At 37.1% G+C, this 18,823-nt stretch overlaps 1 protein-coding gene across 2 annotated transcripts in view; it reads right to left on the reverse strand.

The window, feature by feature from the left end:
* The window catches only part of iglon5 (IgLON family member 5), a 212,197-nt gene that overhangs the window by 20,630 nt on the left and 172,744 nt on the right, over window positions 1-18,823 (reverse strand). For both annotated transcript variants that reach the window (XM_077221624.1, XM_077221625.1), the window contains exons 3-4: window positions 12,030-12,262; window positions 6,971-7,090 (exon numbers count right to left, since the gene is read on the reverse strand). In XM_077221624.1, the coding sequence (XP_077077739.1) occupies window positions 6,971-7,090; window positions 12,030-12,262 (353 nt within the window). The remainder of the gene's footprint in view (window positions 1-6,970; window positions 7,091-12,029; window positions 12,263-18,823) is intronic.

Below are 18,823 nucleotides of genomic sequence, written 5' to 3' on the forward strand. Positions count from 1 at the left end.
CTAGTGGAGCAGAAATGGCACTCTTCACCTTGATTAAAATTAATTTCAACAGAATAAAATTTATTTATTTAACAAGAGCAATGATAGGAGGAGGCGAGTAACAAACGGTCCATGGAATAACTGAAAGGCTTTGATAAGAAACTCGTGTCTGCGTCACCCTCAGATAAACATCACAGAACGTGTGTTGGGTAATGCATCACTGAGCTTTATTTACCGGCCATTGTGAACTACAAAAAGACTGTCTCGCATCTCCAAGGCACTTCTTTCCCTTTAGCGAGACGAAACAGACAACAACAGAAATCTTTAGTTACAGGGGCAGCGCTGGATTTTCCTCTGTGTGATGAAAGTGGATGTTATTAGTACAACAATGACAGCGAGAACGGATACGTGCAAACATACTTTGTTCTTTTTCATCTACAATAGTCAGACTGCAGAACGGCACACAAAAATCTCGGTGTCAACCAGAATAATCCACTTCTTAGTAGTCTCTCTCTGGCCTCGGCCAAACACAAAGGCAACCGCACACCTTTTAATTCACAACCACGGGACTTTATGCCACAAATTCGGCACCTTTTCTAATTGAAGATTATTCCGGGGGATTATTAGCACAGCTACTGAACTGGAGAGGATTATTTGCAGCTGGCGATGCCACCCGACTGAGCACACGCTGGGGTTTACAGCAATGTTATTCACTCATTCCATTAGGTTAATAAATATCGTTCCCCTGTGAGATCCTCGTCAGGCCGTCTGAGCACCTATTTCAACCCGCTGGGGAGGAGAAAATAATCTTATCCTGACAAAAGGGTTTACAGGTAAAAAGACTGGTATGTCTCACACACTTCGAGGTGATATGCTTACTTATAAGACGCTATTTGTATCTATTTCTCACAGCTGTGGCAAGCACATTCCCATGTGGCCAGACGCATTTTTGCTCAAGCTACAGCTGGAAAACGTCAGCGAAACGACAAAATCAGCTTTAGAATTACATTTAAACGGCTAGATGGAATCAAACAGGGATTCCTACTGGATCTAGATCCATGTTAAATAATACAAATAAAAAAAACAACTTACGCTGCCTTGTGTAATAATACCATAACTTGATGTAATAATTTCAGAAACAAAAATCTATTTTTCGGTTTGCATGCTGCAAATTATGTAAAAAAAAAGGTATATTATTTTATATATTATTGCATATATACATTATTTTCCCATTGAATTTTCAGCAAAAACCACATTGTGATACATATTGTTATCATGAAATTACCCCAACTCTGCATAAAATTGTAGACATAGCTCCTGTGGCATTCAAAATTAAATATATGCACCTCCGACTAAATAAAAAGTTATTTTTATTTAATTACAGTAAAAATGTTGCATTATATATTTTTTAGTTTTTAGCATACATTAAGGGAATTAGCCATAATGTATACATTTATGTTTAAATAATATATCATTATTTCCTTTACATTATGGTATACAGTAGTTTGGGCATTACAGTAATGAGAATTTACAGGAAATAATGTGCTTAAAGTCGTCATGAAACTAAAGTTGCGATAGTCTTTTCTTCTCTATTGTGTCATATATCCGAGTGAGAATAAATAAGAACAAATGTGGGCGGGGCTTGATTGATTTTGTCTGTGGGGGAATTGATTGGATGGTTGTGGTTCGCTATTGGTGGATCTCATGTGATTGACAGGTTGCCCCGCCCTCGTCATCAGAGAAGAGATGTCGCTGCAAGAGGGAGGGGAAGTTATTTTAATTCAAGATTATGAGGAACATGATGTGCACGGATAAATAATTGTCGTATGCGTTCACGAGAGAGTTACCTGGTTATGCCTACGTCAAATACTCGTAATCAGACTACAGTTACTTTTTTTATTGATTACATGAATACATGTTATTCTCACAATGGCAGTAGATTATTCATAATTCATTGATTGTTGAAATACTATTGATCACACAGACCAAAAACAAAAACAGACACTCCGTACCGGAACACACATAACAACTGTTTGTAGCATTGTTTTTCTGTGTATGTGAACTTAGCGTGTTTCCTAAATATCTGCAAACATATTATGATATATTTATGCTTTAGTACATTAAAAATAAAATTACATACAGCACCTTTAAATTCATGGCTTTCTGATGTCGGTTAATTGTTAATTGTAAATATTACAAAATATTTAAATCAAGTGTTACATTTTTATTGTTTTTATTTTAATATTATTTATTTTAATAAAAAAATTAATGATTTAATTAATAGCCTTTCATTAAACTCACAAAAGTCCTGCAGTTCCATCATGAACCCCATTTTGGGAAACCCTGATGTAATGTAATATTGAATGCACCTCATGTTGTTGAAAGAATGGCATATATTGTCTCTCTTTGTATTTTTAAATCAATATGGTACAGATTATCCTATTCAAATCAGTGTGAAAAATGTGTAATGTAATGGATTATGTTACCAACTACAATTTTCTGTCATGTAATTTGGAATCCGTAACAGGCTACAATTTGAAAAATTAAAAAACACTAATAGTTGGCGAAAAACAATATGTGACAAAAGTAGTATGTCTGAATTCAAAGTACTTATAAAAAAGTAGGAAACAAGCAGCCTACCTACTACTTCCGGCAGATCCTGAAGTGTGCATACGATGGACACTTCACTATCCCATGAGGCCACATGAGAGGATTTATGAATGACAGTGAAGCGACACAACTGACACTGTAGGTCACATGATAATGACAACATGGCGGATGTAGTACATCCAGATAACATTCATACTGACTGTTTCATGCTGACTTTAAGAGTGTATGTTAACCACTGTCGGCCTTCACAATTTCGGGAGTGATTCTATAATTTAGCTTGCATCTAAACACTGTTAAGGCAAGCCAAGTTTATTTATATAGCACTCATACACAATGGTAAGTGCTCTAAATAGAAGAAATTAGTATAATCAAAAGAAATAAGAATAATTACAACAGTTTAGAATAAAAAAAGAAACTAAAATACAGTACAAACAGTCGAACGAACAGTGGCAGAGTGCTCATTCACTGTTACTCATAAAACACTGTGGTGTACAGCTAGATAAAATGTGCCGGACAGAATGTGTGTGGGTGGTCAGTGTAATGAATGAAACTGACCTGTCGAACGCGTGAGTAAATTTGGCTTCAATCCGTTTGGACGTGCATGTGCGATGTAAGCTCCTGGTTACAGTGTTTCGACAGAGTGGGCGTGTCTTCTGTCAGTGACGGACAGGTATGTGATTGTGATGTCATCGCGCCCTGTCTGCTTCCCTACAGTGTGATGTACAGGTCCAGATGGCTTTCTGTTTCTCTGGCCTAATCTACACGCCCAATTTCTCGCCCTGCTGCTGGCAACCAACAGCTCCACCGCAGTGACACGCACTGAATAACAATGTGGCTCTTTCTGTGGCGCTTTCCGCCCCTCTCTTTATTCCTGCCGTGCCGGTGGGTTATGAGGTGTGGAGGAAGTGCTGAGTGGAGGAAAGCACAGACCGAGAGATCTGCAGACGAGGACCACAGGAGCTATGACTACTATTTTATGCAGAGTTGGGGTAATTTTATATTATGGTAACGGTATATACCACAATGTGGTTATTTTTGCTGATGCAATGGGAAAAAATGTATATATGCAAAAATATATCATTATATAAAATAATATGATACATTTAAAAAAAAAAATCCCATTTTTATTATTTTTAAATATCTGCAAACATATGATATTTTTATGCTTTAGTACATTAAAAATAAAATTACATACAGCACCTTTAAATTCATGGCTTTCTGATGTCGGTTAATTGTCACATGACATGCAGGTAAACATAAAATATATACCACAATGTGGTTATTTTTGCTGATGCAATGGGTAAAAAAATATATGCAATAATATATAATTATATGATATATTTAAAAAAAATCCTATTTTTATTATTTTATTTTAAACTTAACCAATTAAGTGATACAATCATAATATATAAATTTAAGTTTAAATACTATATATATATATATATATTTATTACATTATAGTATAGTTTTTGCAATAAAGTAATGAGAATTTACAGAGGAAAAAATATGCATTTTCTTTTATGTTTCTGTAACTGGTAAAAAATGATGCTACAGTAACAATGCCAAGGTCATGGGTTTGATTCCCAATGATAACATTTGTATTCCAAATGCACTGTAATTTTTGTCTGGCAAATGCATAAATATAACTGAATTCTTTTGATTTTGGAGTAAAATATAAAACTTGCATGTTCTCAACACTCACATAGTCATGAAATCAAAGACCCTCCCATTGATGAATCATAACTGGACAGATTTTGAGACGCATGCCAATACTATCAGCGATCGGCTCTTCTGACCATTCGTGACAGGATCACTTCAATGTGTAACATACAGAGTGTGCACTACACGGACACACTAGAGGTTTAGTATCTGAGCTCAGCTGGTCTATTCACGAGAATCGCCTCCGTTTACAGGCAGAGCGACTCTTGAGTTCATTTCAAAGGCTCAGTTGAAAAATAGACGACGGTAAATGATGATCTCTACCATGTCCTGTAATCATATCATGAAAAGATTAAACAAATATGCTGGTCCTGTTATGCGTTTCATCACGAACACTGGAAATTAATCCAGCTAATATCAACGGTCCTGAAAGTTATAAATAGCATGTTAATGATAACCATAATTATTAATATTGTGGCCTAGCGATAATGGTGACAAAGAGGATGATGGCACATGTTGACAATTATCACCCTGGTTGTGGCTGTAATTATCTATAATGAAATCTGAGGTGTAAATCACTAAGACTACATTCATAATGGCATGCCGCTTCAGTATTTCTTCAGTTTACTGTGCACGGTATGCACATTTTATGTATGAAATACCCATGCAACATCAGTCAAAATGTGTAGTGCACAACAAGAACACACTTAAAAGAATATTGGTGGATTGAAAAGCAACATGCTACAAAAATGACATGCACAATTTTTGTTATGTAGAATGTCGAAACATATGTAGCATTTTTAAGGACCAATAAAAAAATATAATTTCATGACAATTACACATATATCCACAAAAATAAAATGTTTAGACATTAAAGTCCCTGTAAAGGCAATTTAAAAAAAAATTCTAAACACATTATAAATGTTAGAAATGTATTGCTAAAACACATTACAAAGACTGTGAACTGTGAAGTACTGAATTGTGGAGTTAGACCGTTAAACAGTTTTTCACCATTGATATTTTACGGATTTTTTGGGCGGGGCTAAAAGGGTACTCGATGACGCACTGGAGCCCCTGAGCTCCTGGCCCCGCCCCTACCTGATGACGCCCTGGAGCCCCTGAGCTCCTGGCCCCGCCCCTACCTGATGACGCACTGGAGCCCCTGAGCTCCTGGCCCCGCCCCTACCTGATGACGCCCTGGAGCCCCTGAGCTCCTGGCCCCGCCCCTACCTGATGACGCACTGGAGCCCCTGAGCTCCTGGCCCCGCCCCTACCTGATGACGCACTGGAGCCCCTGAGCTCCTGGCCCCGCCCCTACCTGATGACGCACTGGAGTGCCTGAGCTCCTGGCCCCGCCCCTACCTGATGACGCACTGGAGCCTCTGAGCTCCTGGCCCTGCCCCTACCTGATGACGCACTGGAGCCTCTGAGCTCCTGGCCCCGCCCCTACCTGATGACGCACTGGAGCCCCTGAGCTCCTGGCCCCGCCCCTACCTGATGATGCACTGGAGCCCCTGAGCTCCTGGCCCCGCCCCTACCTGATGATGCACTGGAGTGCCTGAGGCTGGCCGCTCCCCTAACAATATAAATAGAGCACATTCGCATCAGTTTGCCGCTCAATCGCGAGTTACTGTCAGTATTATTAGTTACTACAGCTTACAGTTTGCTAGTTAGCTATGTCATCGTCACAGAAATGCGTACTACCTGGATGCGATCACGTATAAAACAGATCGGTGTCCTTATTTAAATTTCCTAAATACGATCACATCAAGAAGATGTGGATTAATTTTGTGAAGAGCCACCTTGATGGAGAGCTGAGGATCACCACCAAAACCCGCCTCTGTAGTGATCATTTTACACGGGATAGTTTTATAAACTTTCGTCGGAGACAACTGGGATTCACTGATAATCCGCTGTTGTGTTACTGGTGAATGGAGCCGAACGACTATCTCCCGCCTCGGCCTTCATCCTCCCGTCGCGCCAACAACTGGTGACATCATCGGCAGTGCGTGCCCACCAATGAGTGTAAGTTGCCTGTGCGCTTATGTTATAATTAACCTAATAAGCTGCTAGGAGCATCCATTCCGGCTGTAGCGGGTGACAGTTGATTGTGGCGACGGCAGCTTTACCGCGAGTGGGCGTGGTTTCAGCGCAGCAGCGGACACGCCCCCAGCGTTTGAGAGCAGAGACTACTGCTCATTTTTTCAAGATTTTGATAGCTTATTTTATGAACTTGCCGGCTTTTTTTATCATTCAAATTTGGCTGGGTGTCTAATAACACATTTTTCTGTGATATGACAAACTCAGAACACATACTTCATTTTGACTTTACAGGGACTTTAAGCCAAGTAAACAGTATCCCACAATGCAATGCATTTAAAGGGACAGATCACACAAAAATTATAATTCAAAAAAGGTGTTCCAAACCGGTATGATTTTCTTTCTTCTTAACACAAAAGACGATAATTTTAAGAAGGTTGGTAACTAAACAATTGAAGAAAAATACTATGGAAGTCAATGGGGTCCATCAACTGTTTGGTTACTGATATTCTACAAAATATTGCCTTTTGAGTTCAGCAGAAGATAGAAAATCATACCGGTTTGGAACAACTTTATGGTGAGTAAATTATGAGAGAATTTTTAATTTTGGGTGAACTATCCCTTTAACTTGACCTTCATTTACAGTATGACAAATGAAGAAAACGAGCGCAGTGATACTCACATCTGAAGTCCTTCCAGGTCACTGTGGGCTCGGGTCTGCCGACCGCCAGGCAAAAGAGGTTCACGTCATCGCCTTCATTCACCGATTTATCCTGCGAGATGTTCACTATCCGGGCCGGCACTGCAAAACAGAAGTTTTTAATTATGATTATAAAAACTGAGTGACTATATCACAGCTTAACTGATGCCAAAAATCAACCTTAGGTTAAAAATAAATTTACTCGAGACGGGTTGTTTGTTTCAGGGTTTATAAATGATTCCAATCAGCTGTTTTGGACTAAATTCCCAAAGCAGAGGGCAATGCATAATGCCGGACGGATAATGAACCAGTCCTTGAATTTAAATGGCCTATGATCAGAGCTTTAATGAAGATGGCCAAAGATGTGGCCTGCGAGGCATTCTCAAGCAGACCATTTCTCAGTTTTCTAACAGGGAGAAATACGTCCGACGATATACTTAAGATTGGACCCAGAGCAGATCTTTCAGTCGGAGGAGTGACTGGGGGGTGTAATTATTTTCGCTCATATCGCAGCTAAGACTAAAATTGAGGGCACAATGCTATCGAGCAAATACGGTCATCTGTCTGCAAAGCTCCGTGTGGCAGATAAAAAAGCCTGTGTTTGGTAAGATGGTTCTGGCCTGCCGGTCGGCCAACAGCGTGCTTGAGATGCATTTTGAACACGCTCACCCTGCTTTTCATACCAGCCAAGTAGCTTTCTATGAAATATTCTTCACTTTATAGGGCTGAACGTCATTTACACACGTGTAGTTCATGATATAGTGTTTCAGTCTCAGAATGGCTTGGTTCAGTTACTGTGAGCTACACGCGTGTTTATATATTTACAACTAACTAGTGTGTTTATTTATTTGCCGGCAACCCATTCAAATAAAAGCTTGATATGCCGTTTGAAAAATGCGGATGTAAATATTAGTATTGTAATTTTGGTAACACTTTAGATTAGGGTCCAATTCTCACTATTAACTAGTTGCTTATTAGCAGGCATATTACTAGGATATTGGCTGTTCATTAGTACTTATAAAGTACATATTAATGCCTTATTTTGCATGATATTCTACATCCCTTAATCCTACCTAAACTACCGTACTAACTATTAATAAGCAGTAATTAGGAGTTTATTGAGGCAAATGTTGTAGTTTATATTGGACCCTATTCTAAAGTGTGACTAATTCTATTTTTAGTTTACAGTAAAATAGTATTATTACTATACATTTTACTTTATTACTATATATTATTATTATTATTTAATTTAATTTATTTAATAATAATTATTAAAATAAATCATAATAATAATAATAATTTTATAGTCATATTGAATTGGTCAAAAACAGTGTGAATGAGGTCTATGAAAACTTGCATGAAAAAAACAAACTCATTTCACTTTATGGTTTAAGTTGGTCCTTGTAAAAAGTAGGGTAAATTATGAACACACACATTTTTCAAGTTTTCCCAAATTATTCATCCTTAAATGGATTTCACACTTGAAAAATAAATGTTTTAACTTTTTAGGAAGTTGCAACTCACAATTCTGACTCTTTTCTCTCGCAATTACACGTTTATGGCTCACAATTATGACTTTAAATAGTCACAGTTACTATTCTAATTTTTGTTTCCATGGCAGAAACAATCCATAGATTCACTCCTCAACAAAATCACCCTTATCATTCTAGAATGATTCATTCTTTCCAAATAGAGCTATTTTTCATATCACTATATATTGCAGAAAAACTCAATGTTTTTTCCAATATCGTGCAACCCTACTTATATACTTTTATAATCTTGTACAACAGGAAAATGCACCATGCATGGTGTGATATACATAACAATTGACAACTTTCAGCCGGCGGGGTTGGGTTTGGGATGAAGGAAAGGGAGGGATGCAAGCAATCCATCAGAGGAAGGGTTTGCTGCCAATAAATCACGTCAGTCAGGATCGCTGGAACTCTTACTCATGTTGCTGTTGACGTGACAGTCGGCACAACCCGTTCCCGCCTCTCATAGCCGGTATTATGGAGCATAACCACCCCTCCGATGCTCATTACATCTGTGTCAAGCCCTCTGCTTTTCTTGGTACTGCCATTGACTCTTTCCCCCGCCACTGATGAGATTTTCCATAATTTGACAACTTTTTCTGGCAATCCGTGGTTTCGCCGTTATATGGTAGGGTGCGCTATTGCACATCTGAAATAGTACAGCATCTCCGGATCGAAAAACAAGTGATGAAAAAGATCTGCATAAATCAGACGGAGTGGATAGAAAATGGTTGCATCTGAAATCGCATACTTCCCTACATTATACAGTATAGCAGGCGAAAAGCACCATGTGACAAAAGAAGTATGTCCAAATTCCTAGTACTCATATAAGAGCTGGGATAAGTATATAAGTCCCCGGATGACCTACATCTTCAGGCAGATCCTGAAGTGTGCATACGATGGACACTTTACTATCCCATGAGGCCACAGGGAAGTGACGCAACTGACACTGTAGGTCACATGATAATGACAACATGGTGGATTGTAGTACAGTACGTCCAGATTACATTAAGGGTGTATTCACACCAGGAAAGTCCGATAGTTCACTTGCTTTGGTCCGGACCAAATAATTTTTTATTTTTTTTTGGTACGGTTCGCTTTCACACTGCTCTTTTTGCAAGTGAACCAAAATTTGTAAAACATTTTTTTAAAGAAATTAATAATTTTTTTTCCAGTGAGGATGCATTAAATTGATTAATGTTTTATATATGTTTCACTTGACTGGGACTTGTCACAGTACTTACTTACATATCTGTTGCTCTTTTGTTGGTTCAACTGCTTGTTCTCCTCATAAGTCGCTTTGCTAAATGATTAAATGTAAAGTCACAGTACAGACATTTATAATAGTACAAAAATATTTATGTCAAATAAATGCTGTTCTTTTGAATCTTCTATTCATTAAAGAATCATGAAATGAAAAAAAAAAAGATTAGTTTCCACAAACATATGACTGTTTTAAACATTAATAATAATCATAAATGTTTATTATGTTTATATGTGAGCACCAAATCATCATATTAGAATGATTTCTGAAGGATCATGTGACACTGAAGACTGGAGTAATGATGCTGAAAATTCAGTTTTGATCACAGGAATAAATTACATTTTAAGATATATTCACATAGAAAACGTGATAATGTTACATTGTGAGATATGAAATTGCATTGTGTGATATTAAGTACTAAAATATAAAGTCACAAGTGTGATTAATTCAAACTAAATTAAGTCAGAACTGTGAGATGTAAAAGTTGGAATCGTTTTTTATTTCTATAGACTTCCATAGAAACACTGATCACAAAATGTACACACATTTCTGTGACTTACTTTTTTCTGAAACCTTTTTAGAAACCATTCATATTTTTGCATTTTACTTGTGTTCATTGTAGACGCGTAAACAGCAGTGGCCAAATGTGAGGCCTAAAGGAAAACTTACATTGTCACCCAAAAAAATTTGTAAGCATATTGCGTAGTTAGTTGTGCTTGGAGTCAATTTGTGATAACGCAATGAAACATGTCAAATTTTAATTAAAATTGTTGGTTAGGTAGAAATTATGAACAAGATGGAACCAACGACATATTAATAACTGATTATATTATATGCTGTTTCCTGTGAGTTTTTTGTTTTTCAATGCATTTTCTTTTGCACAGTAAAATAAAACCTGTAGCTATAGCTTTCCCAAAATAATTTTGTCAGATAAATACCTTAACCAAGTTTAGTGTTTTGTTTTTTCCTCATATTTAAAATATTTCAAAAATATTTTCCCCATATTTTGATGGTTTAAAGGTGCAATGTGTAATATTTCTGAGGATCTATTGACAGAAATGCAATATAAGATCCATAACTATGTTTTCAGTGGTGTATGAAGACCTTGCATAATGAACTGTTATATTTGTATTACCTTAGAATGAGCAGTTTCAATCTACACACACCACGGGTTCCCTTACATTGAAATGCGCCGACATGTTTCTACAGTGGCCCTAAATGGACAAATGCGTTTCGTTACAATAGAGAGCCTAAGTCCCTCCCCTCCGCTTCCGGCTCATGGGACCTTATTTCGGAAAAAATATGTATGGTAGTCAATGCCGAGAGACTTATCTTTTTATTCTGTCTGAATTACACATATGATGTTTGTCAATTTAAAAGATAATCATGAAAGTCAAGAAAGTCAGTTTGTCATAAAACAGAAGAGTAACATTTAGTTTTATGTGAAAATCGCTCAATGAACTACATCTCTCGTCTCGCACTATGTACGTCACCAAGCTTGTGTGTGTGCAGTCTGGTACAAAACACACAGGCATGACGGCGTAACGTTACGATTATATCGTTAGAGTATAGAAATGACAGACGTTAGCTTCAGTAAAGTTAGCTTCATTCATTGAGAGAAAAGGTATGACGTCACATGCGCACCTTTTGGGTTTGTAGTCTTTGTAATTACGGATTTTCACAGTCTTATACCTCAACAGTTTTACATCAAAATGCGACTTTCTTGACTTTAAAATGTATTTTTTAACTTGACAAACATCATATGTGTAATTCAGGGCACAATTCAAACGGGATCCAAATATTTGTTGTCTCTCGCCATTGACTACCATACAATATTTTTCCGAAATAAGATCCCATGGTCCACCGGAAGGGGAGGGGCTTAGGCTCTCTATTTTGCTCTTCGTGCAAGGAAGCAAGCTTAGTTCAGTGAATAAAACACTGACACAATGATGAACAAGTAACAATAATGACTATATGACAATATAAAAACAATATTCACATTAACATATAATTTTACTGAATAATTAAGTAAACATAATTTCTTAATTTATCCTTGTAAAGTAACCTCATTGCTGAACTGCTACTCTCTGCTTTCTCAGACGATGACATATTTTCCTGTCGGCCACCGTAACTTTTGTTGGTTGCAATTTGTAACCTCACCACTAGATGCCGCTAAAAATCACACACTGCACCTTTAATCAAACTTATAGGGTCATTACTGTAAGCAGCGCCCGGATCAACGTACCCTGAACGATGAGGTAGACGTGGGCCGTTCGAGGCTGGTTTCTGGCCTGGAAACTGCATGTGTAGGGTCCCTCGTCTGCCACCATCACTCTCTCTATCTTAATGGAGAAGTCGCTGTTGTTGTTGTTCACCAGGGAGACGCGGGGGTCCAGGGACCACTTATCTGTGCCCGTGAATAAGATGTTGGAGCGGTTCAACCATGCCTTGTGAGTGACCTCCTCATCTATCTTGCATCTAAGAAAGAGAGGAGATTGAAAAGGACAGACAGATAACTCACTTGAAGTGAATAAAAACAAGGCTGTGAGGAAAATGGTATTTATTTTGTGCACTATTTCTGTACTATACGTCTCTGCCTCAATGCCTTGTTTTAAATAAAATATGCCGTCTACAGACTAAGTTCAATAGCCAATTACTGTGATGTCATTGAATGAGCGCTAGCATGAAACTCTGCATGAAACTTTCTTTCGTAATCGTTACAACTCGCTCATAAGGTCCGGGTCATTAACTAGATCATTAAGCTGACTAATCAGACCAGTGGTGATTGCTTTAACACTGCACAGTGCCAGAAAACACAAGCCGTGACTCCACCAGAACACCGGAGCTCCTGAAACGGGCATCGGAAAAGTGCTGTGATGTTTATATATATGCACAAATAATCCATAAACACACATTAACCCTCTACTGCATGATGCCTAAGGGGAACACATGTGTTTTATTCGCTTTGCAAGCACATAAGATGGCAATAAAATGGTTAATATTTAAGGGAGGGTTTTGAATAAACCAACAACAAGCTTTTCTTTGTCACACTGGCAGTGAAAAGTCTTTATCTGGCATTGTTCTCCATGCGGAGGAAGCATCTGAGCTCTGGAGATCTGCCCTCATAAAAGCTTTATTCCTTCATCCAGAATATGATTCACATTTGTTAGTGAGTAAACCCCTTTTTAAAAGCATTTAGTCATTTAAAGTATTTGTCATGAGGAAATATGTGTGTAGGCTTGAAGCTGCATTGTGTGGGAGTGGAACGGATACAGATTCAGCCACTATAAAGAATATAGCAGTTATGTGTTTTTTATTTACATTTTAAAAAGAAAATTAATTATCCATTTATCCACGTTAATTATTTTTGGGTATTTTTTACTGAAAGCCCTCCCAGTTCCCAAGTATAACTTTAAAAACTAAATCAAACATTTTATATATATATATATATATATATATATATATATAGGCCTATATATATAATTCATGCAAGAGTGATACATTTCATTCTAGGTACTTTTAAACAATTTAGTGCAAAAAGTGTTAAATATCAACCAACACACTCTCCTAAATTAATATGTTTGTTGGAGAATATTGCAAGTTATCATGTTTTTTATTTCGATTTTTTTTTAATTATGTATATTTTTAAATGATCCATTTATCCATATTAATTATTTGTCAGTATTTACTTTCAATTAAAAAAGTCCTCCGAATTCCCCAAAATAAATTTTCTTATGCATGAAAACTGAATCAAACATTTTCTGATATACAAGATGGGTTAAATATCATTCTAGATACTTTTAAATAATTTAGTTTAAAAAAAGTGTAAAATTTCACACAGCGCTCTCTCCTAAATTAATATGTTTGTTGAAGAATATTGCAGTTATCATGTTTTTTTTTATTGTAATTATTTGTATTTGTTCATATTTTTAAAAGATCCATTTATCCATAGTAAATATTTTTCAGTATTTACTTTACTTTTTTTTAAGTTCTCCTAATCCTAATTCAAATATTGCATTTCTTAAGCAAGAAAATGGAATCAAACATTTTTAAACCATTTTTTTTTTAAATAATACATGCAACAGATGGTTGAATATCATTTTAGGTACATTTCAATAATTTATTGAAAATGTGTCAAATATATCACACAGCACTCTCTCCTAAATTATTATTTTTAAATAAATATTGCCTTTCAAGTTTTTTATTTATATTTTTTCTAAAAAAAAAAAAAAATATATATATATATATATATATTAATTATCCATTTATCCATATTAATTATTTTCAGTATTTAGTTTACTTTACAAAAGTCCTCTCAATTTAAATTTAGCTTTTCTTATGCATTATAACTCAATTAGATTTTCTTTACCATAAAAATCACATTTTTTCCCCATAATGCTTGCAACAGAGGGTTAAATATCATTTTAGATCCCTTTCAAAAATTTTGTGCAAAATTTAACAACAACACTCTTCCACAACTCAGAGAGTTAATCTGTTCTCTCTTAATTGAATATGTCCGCTGAAGTCAGTAAATCCACGACCAGCTTCAATGGGGTCTATAAATACATTGATTTCAGTGGTGCAAAGATCAATGCTCATTGGACAAAAAGCTCTAAACACGTCGTTCTAGGTCCCGTCTGGACACTGGGAATCTATGAGAGCACCATAAGCACCATTTGCACCAAATCACCAGAATGTTTATTGGACATTAAAGCTTGCATTCAAGTATTTTAGTCATAAAAGCTTCTTTATACAACAAACTATACAAAAACTGCACTGTAAAAATGATTTTTTGGTAAGGTAAATACTACTTAAAAAAAACAATGTAATTTACAAGAAAAAGTTAGTTCAGGCAAGAATAAAAAATAACTAAGTAAATTCCATATCAGTACTTAAGTCAAGCGAGTAGAATTGAAAGCGTAAATATCAACTCAATAAAATTAAGTAAAAATTACTCAACTTTTCTGACACTGGGGTTCCCATCATGCACTGGACCTTGAATAATTAATGAGGTTCATTTTTCACTGGTTTCCAGCTGTATTTACACTGTTTTATCATTGCATTTTATGCTTGATTTAGTAACTTTTGTTACATTTTGAGTAAATTTTCTACTCAAAATGACACATTCAAACACAAAAACGATCCATCAAATGTTACCGTCATTGGGTATGGTCTACCAAGTATTGAAGACTTTGCATTTTCACATCATCCTTAACATCTGACATGATGAAGTATAAATTACTTAGATACTCTAAGTAAAACACATACTATAAATGACTGGTATAATTCAATAAAATTGTTTGAGTGAAATGTAATGCAAAGGAAATTTCAACTAAATTGATATTAATCAACCTTTTACTAGCCAAGTTAAAATTACTTATTTTCTTTGTTACTTTCACTTAACTAGGTTAAGTAAAGTTTACTTAATTCCATATTCCAAGTAAAATTTAACTTAAAGATTTCTAATTAAAGCTACTGATGAATATGTTTAGGTTTTTACTTGGCAAATCTTTGTAAATTTACTAGCGTGTGGAAAAAGTTGCCTAGCTTTTTTCAAGTAAATCATACTCCAAATATTTTTCAGTGTGACAGTGATATTGCTTACTGACAGCTTTTGAAATTACAAACACTGCCGTACGTACAAATACAGTACAACACAGCGCTCAGAGTCTGGAGTAAAATCTGTCAAAACACATTCGGTTCAGTGCTCATAATCTTATCCTTTGCCTGCTGCCATTTGTAAATAACACAAAAATGCAATTTTACTGAGCTTTGGTCTATTATTTGAATGAAATATCACCAATGTTCTAGAAGCAGAAGTGGGGGTCAACGCCGAAGACGCCATAATAAATAAAATGCCATTAATAACTGCTGCACTTCAGCACTCTTGAAGAGCACCAGACATTATTGAATCAGACAACACACACATTATAATGCATCAGTCCGGTCACATGTAGTGACCACAGTTCACCTCGAGATGTCACTGCTTTGCTCTGCTCTTTAAATGGAAAAATCGTGACACATTTAAGGCTTAAATATCACTCACATTCATGTCAGCTTTAACTTTCTTTCAGCGTATCAAACTGTGATATCACATCAATTCCCATTCCCAGTGTAGTTGTGTGGAATATTAATATGGTGCTTTTGAGAATATGAACCTCTGACAGCAGGTTCAGGAGTTCAATTGCCTGCTGATAGACTGAAACCGAGTCATTTACGCCTGGAAACTGACTAACAACAAAACTAGAGAGAGTGAAATTAAAGTGGTAAAAAAATTCACCCTCCGCCAGGTGAGTATGATAAAACCTGAGCTAGGCAATATAACCATATATGTATATATATTGGGCCTATATGTGATAAAACAGTGATATTAAAATACCAAATGGAGTATAATCTTATTGATGATGCATACTATATACAGAAGAGCAGATGAGCTCAGAATGTGAATCTCGCTAAATGGTTAAGCGTTTTCTTTATAATGGTTTCCTATGGGAAAATGCGTATGCAAAACTGTGTTACCTTTACAGTGCTGGTCAGAATTATTTGCCCCTTTGGTAAATATGATTAAAGATGGCTGTAAAAAATAAATCTGCATTGTTGCATTTTTTAAATGAAATAAATGATCATTAAATGATCACATTATGAAATAAATGTTTTTCTCCAAAACACGTTGGGAACAATTATTCGCCCCATTTTATTACATACTTTTTGCAATCTCCTTTTTCCAAGATAACAGCTCTGAGTCTTCTCCTATAATGCTGGATGAGTTTGGAGAACACCTGACCTGAGATCAGAGATCATTCCTTCATACAGAATCTCTCCAGATCCTGCAGATTCCCAGATCCATGTTGTGCTTCTCCTCTTCAGTTCACACACTCATCTTCTATAGGGTTCAGGTCAGGGACTGATGGCCATTGCAGATGCTTGGTTTTCTGCTCAGTGACACATTTTTGTTTTGATTTTGATTTTAGTTTTTGGATTACTGTCCTGATGGAAGATCCAAACACGGCCCGTCATAAGATTTAGCAGAGCCTGTCAGGTTTTGATTTTTAATCTGTTGGTATTTAATCAAATCCATGATGCCATGTATCTGAACAAGAAGTCCAGGAGCTCTGGCAGAAAATTAGGCCCACAGCATTAAAGATACAGCAGAGTATTTCATTTTACACATGGGGTACTTTATCCCGGTATAAACCAAACCCATATTATGTGTTTGCTGCCAAAAAAGTTACTGACCATAGAACCCGTCCCGTTTGAAGTTACAGTCGTGTCAGTTACTCTTCAAACGTTCTATGGACGGATGAAACAAAACAAAAAAAGAGCCTTTAAGAAATCTTATAATGGGTCATGTTTGGATCTTCCATCAGGATAGTAATCCAAAAACAAACATCAAAATCAAAACAAAAATGTGTCACAAGATGAGTGTGTGAACTGAAGAAGAGAAGCACAACATGGATCTGGGAATCTGCAGGATCTGGAGAGATTCTGTATGAAGGAATGATCTCTGATCTCAGGTCAGCTGTTCTCCAAACTCATCCGGCATTATAGGAGAAGACTCAGAGCTGTTATCTTGGAAAAAGGGAGATTGCAAAAAGTATGTAATAAAAGGGGGCGAATAATTGTTCCCAACGTGTTTTGGAGAAAAATATGTATTTCATAATGTGATTTACCCCCCACTTTCAATATTTTTACTTCAATAAAATGTTAGATTTTTGCTTTTTTTTTTATTATAAAATATCAAAAGGATAAACAATTCAGATTTATTTTTACAGCCATCTTTGATCATATTTACCAATGGGGCAAATAATTCTGAGCAGCACTGTATATTCTGGGTTCTTGCCTGTACATCATTAAAGGGATATTCACCCAAAAATGAAAATGCTGTCAGTAATTACTCTCCCTCATGTTGTTCAACCCTGTCAGACCTTCGTTCATCTTCACAACACAAATTAAGATATTTTAGATTAAATCTGAGAGCTGGATCACTCCTCCATAGGCTTCTAAGGGATTGAAACTTGTTCCCCGAAAAGTTATTAAAGACATCGTTAAAATAGTCCAAGTGACTACAGTGACTCAATCTTAAGTTTATCAAGCGACGAGAATACTTTTTGTGCGCAAAAAACAAACAAAAATAACAACTATATTTCAACTTTTCATTTCCTTCTCTGTGGGTCTCGAGTCAGTTCACTAGTGTTATAGCGTAGTGTTTCTGTGTTGTACGTCACACGTAGGCTCACTATTGGCCGACGCTGGTCATGTGTGTGATGCGTGTGATGTACAACATAGAAACACTTACGCTATTACACTAGTGAACTCCCTCGAGGCCCACAGAGAAGGAAATGAATAGTTGAAATAAAGTCGTTATTTCTGGGGGGTTTTGCACACAAAAAGTATTCTCACTTGGACTATTTTAACGATGTCTTTAAAGTCCCTGTAAAGGCAATTAAAAAAAAAAATTCTAAACACATTATAAATGTTAGAAATGTATTGCTAAAACACATTACAAAGACTGTGAACTGTGAAGTACTGAATTGTGGAGTTAGACCGTTAAACAGTTTTTCACCATTGATATTTTACGGATTTTTTGGGCGGGGCTAAAAGGGTACTCGATGACGCACTGGAGTGCCTGAGCTCCTGGCCCCGCCCCTACCTGATGACGCACTGGAGCCCCTGAGCTCCTGGCCACGCCCCTACCTGATGACGCACTGGAGCCCCTGAGCTCCTGGCCCCGCCCCTACCTGATGACGCACTGGAGCCCCTGAGCTCCTGGCCCCGCCCCTACCTGATGACGCACTGGAGCCCCTGAGCTCCTGGCCCCGCCCCTACCTGATGACGCACTGGAGCCCCTGAGCTCCTGGCCCCGCCCCTACCTGATGACGCACTGGAGCCCCTGAGCTCCTGGCCCCGCCCCTACCTGATGACGCACTGGAGCCCCTGAGCTCCTGGCCACGCCCCTACCTGATGACGCACTGGAGCCCCTGAGCTCCTGGCCCCGCCCCTACCTGATGACGCACTGGAGCCCCTGAGCTCCTGGCCCCG

Source organism: Siphateles boraxobius, unplaced genomic scaffold, assembly GCF_051911475.1.
Source record: "Siphateles boraxobius isolate OS27281-9 unplaced genomic scaffold, OSU_SipBor_1 84, whole genome shotgun sequence".
Lineage (NCBI taxonomy): Eukaryota > Metazoa > Chordata > Actinopteri > Cypriniformes > Leuciscidae > Siphateles > Siphateles boraxobius.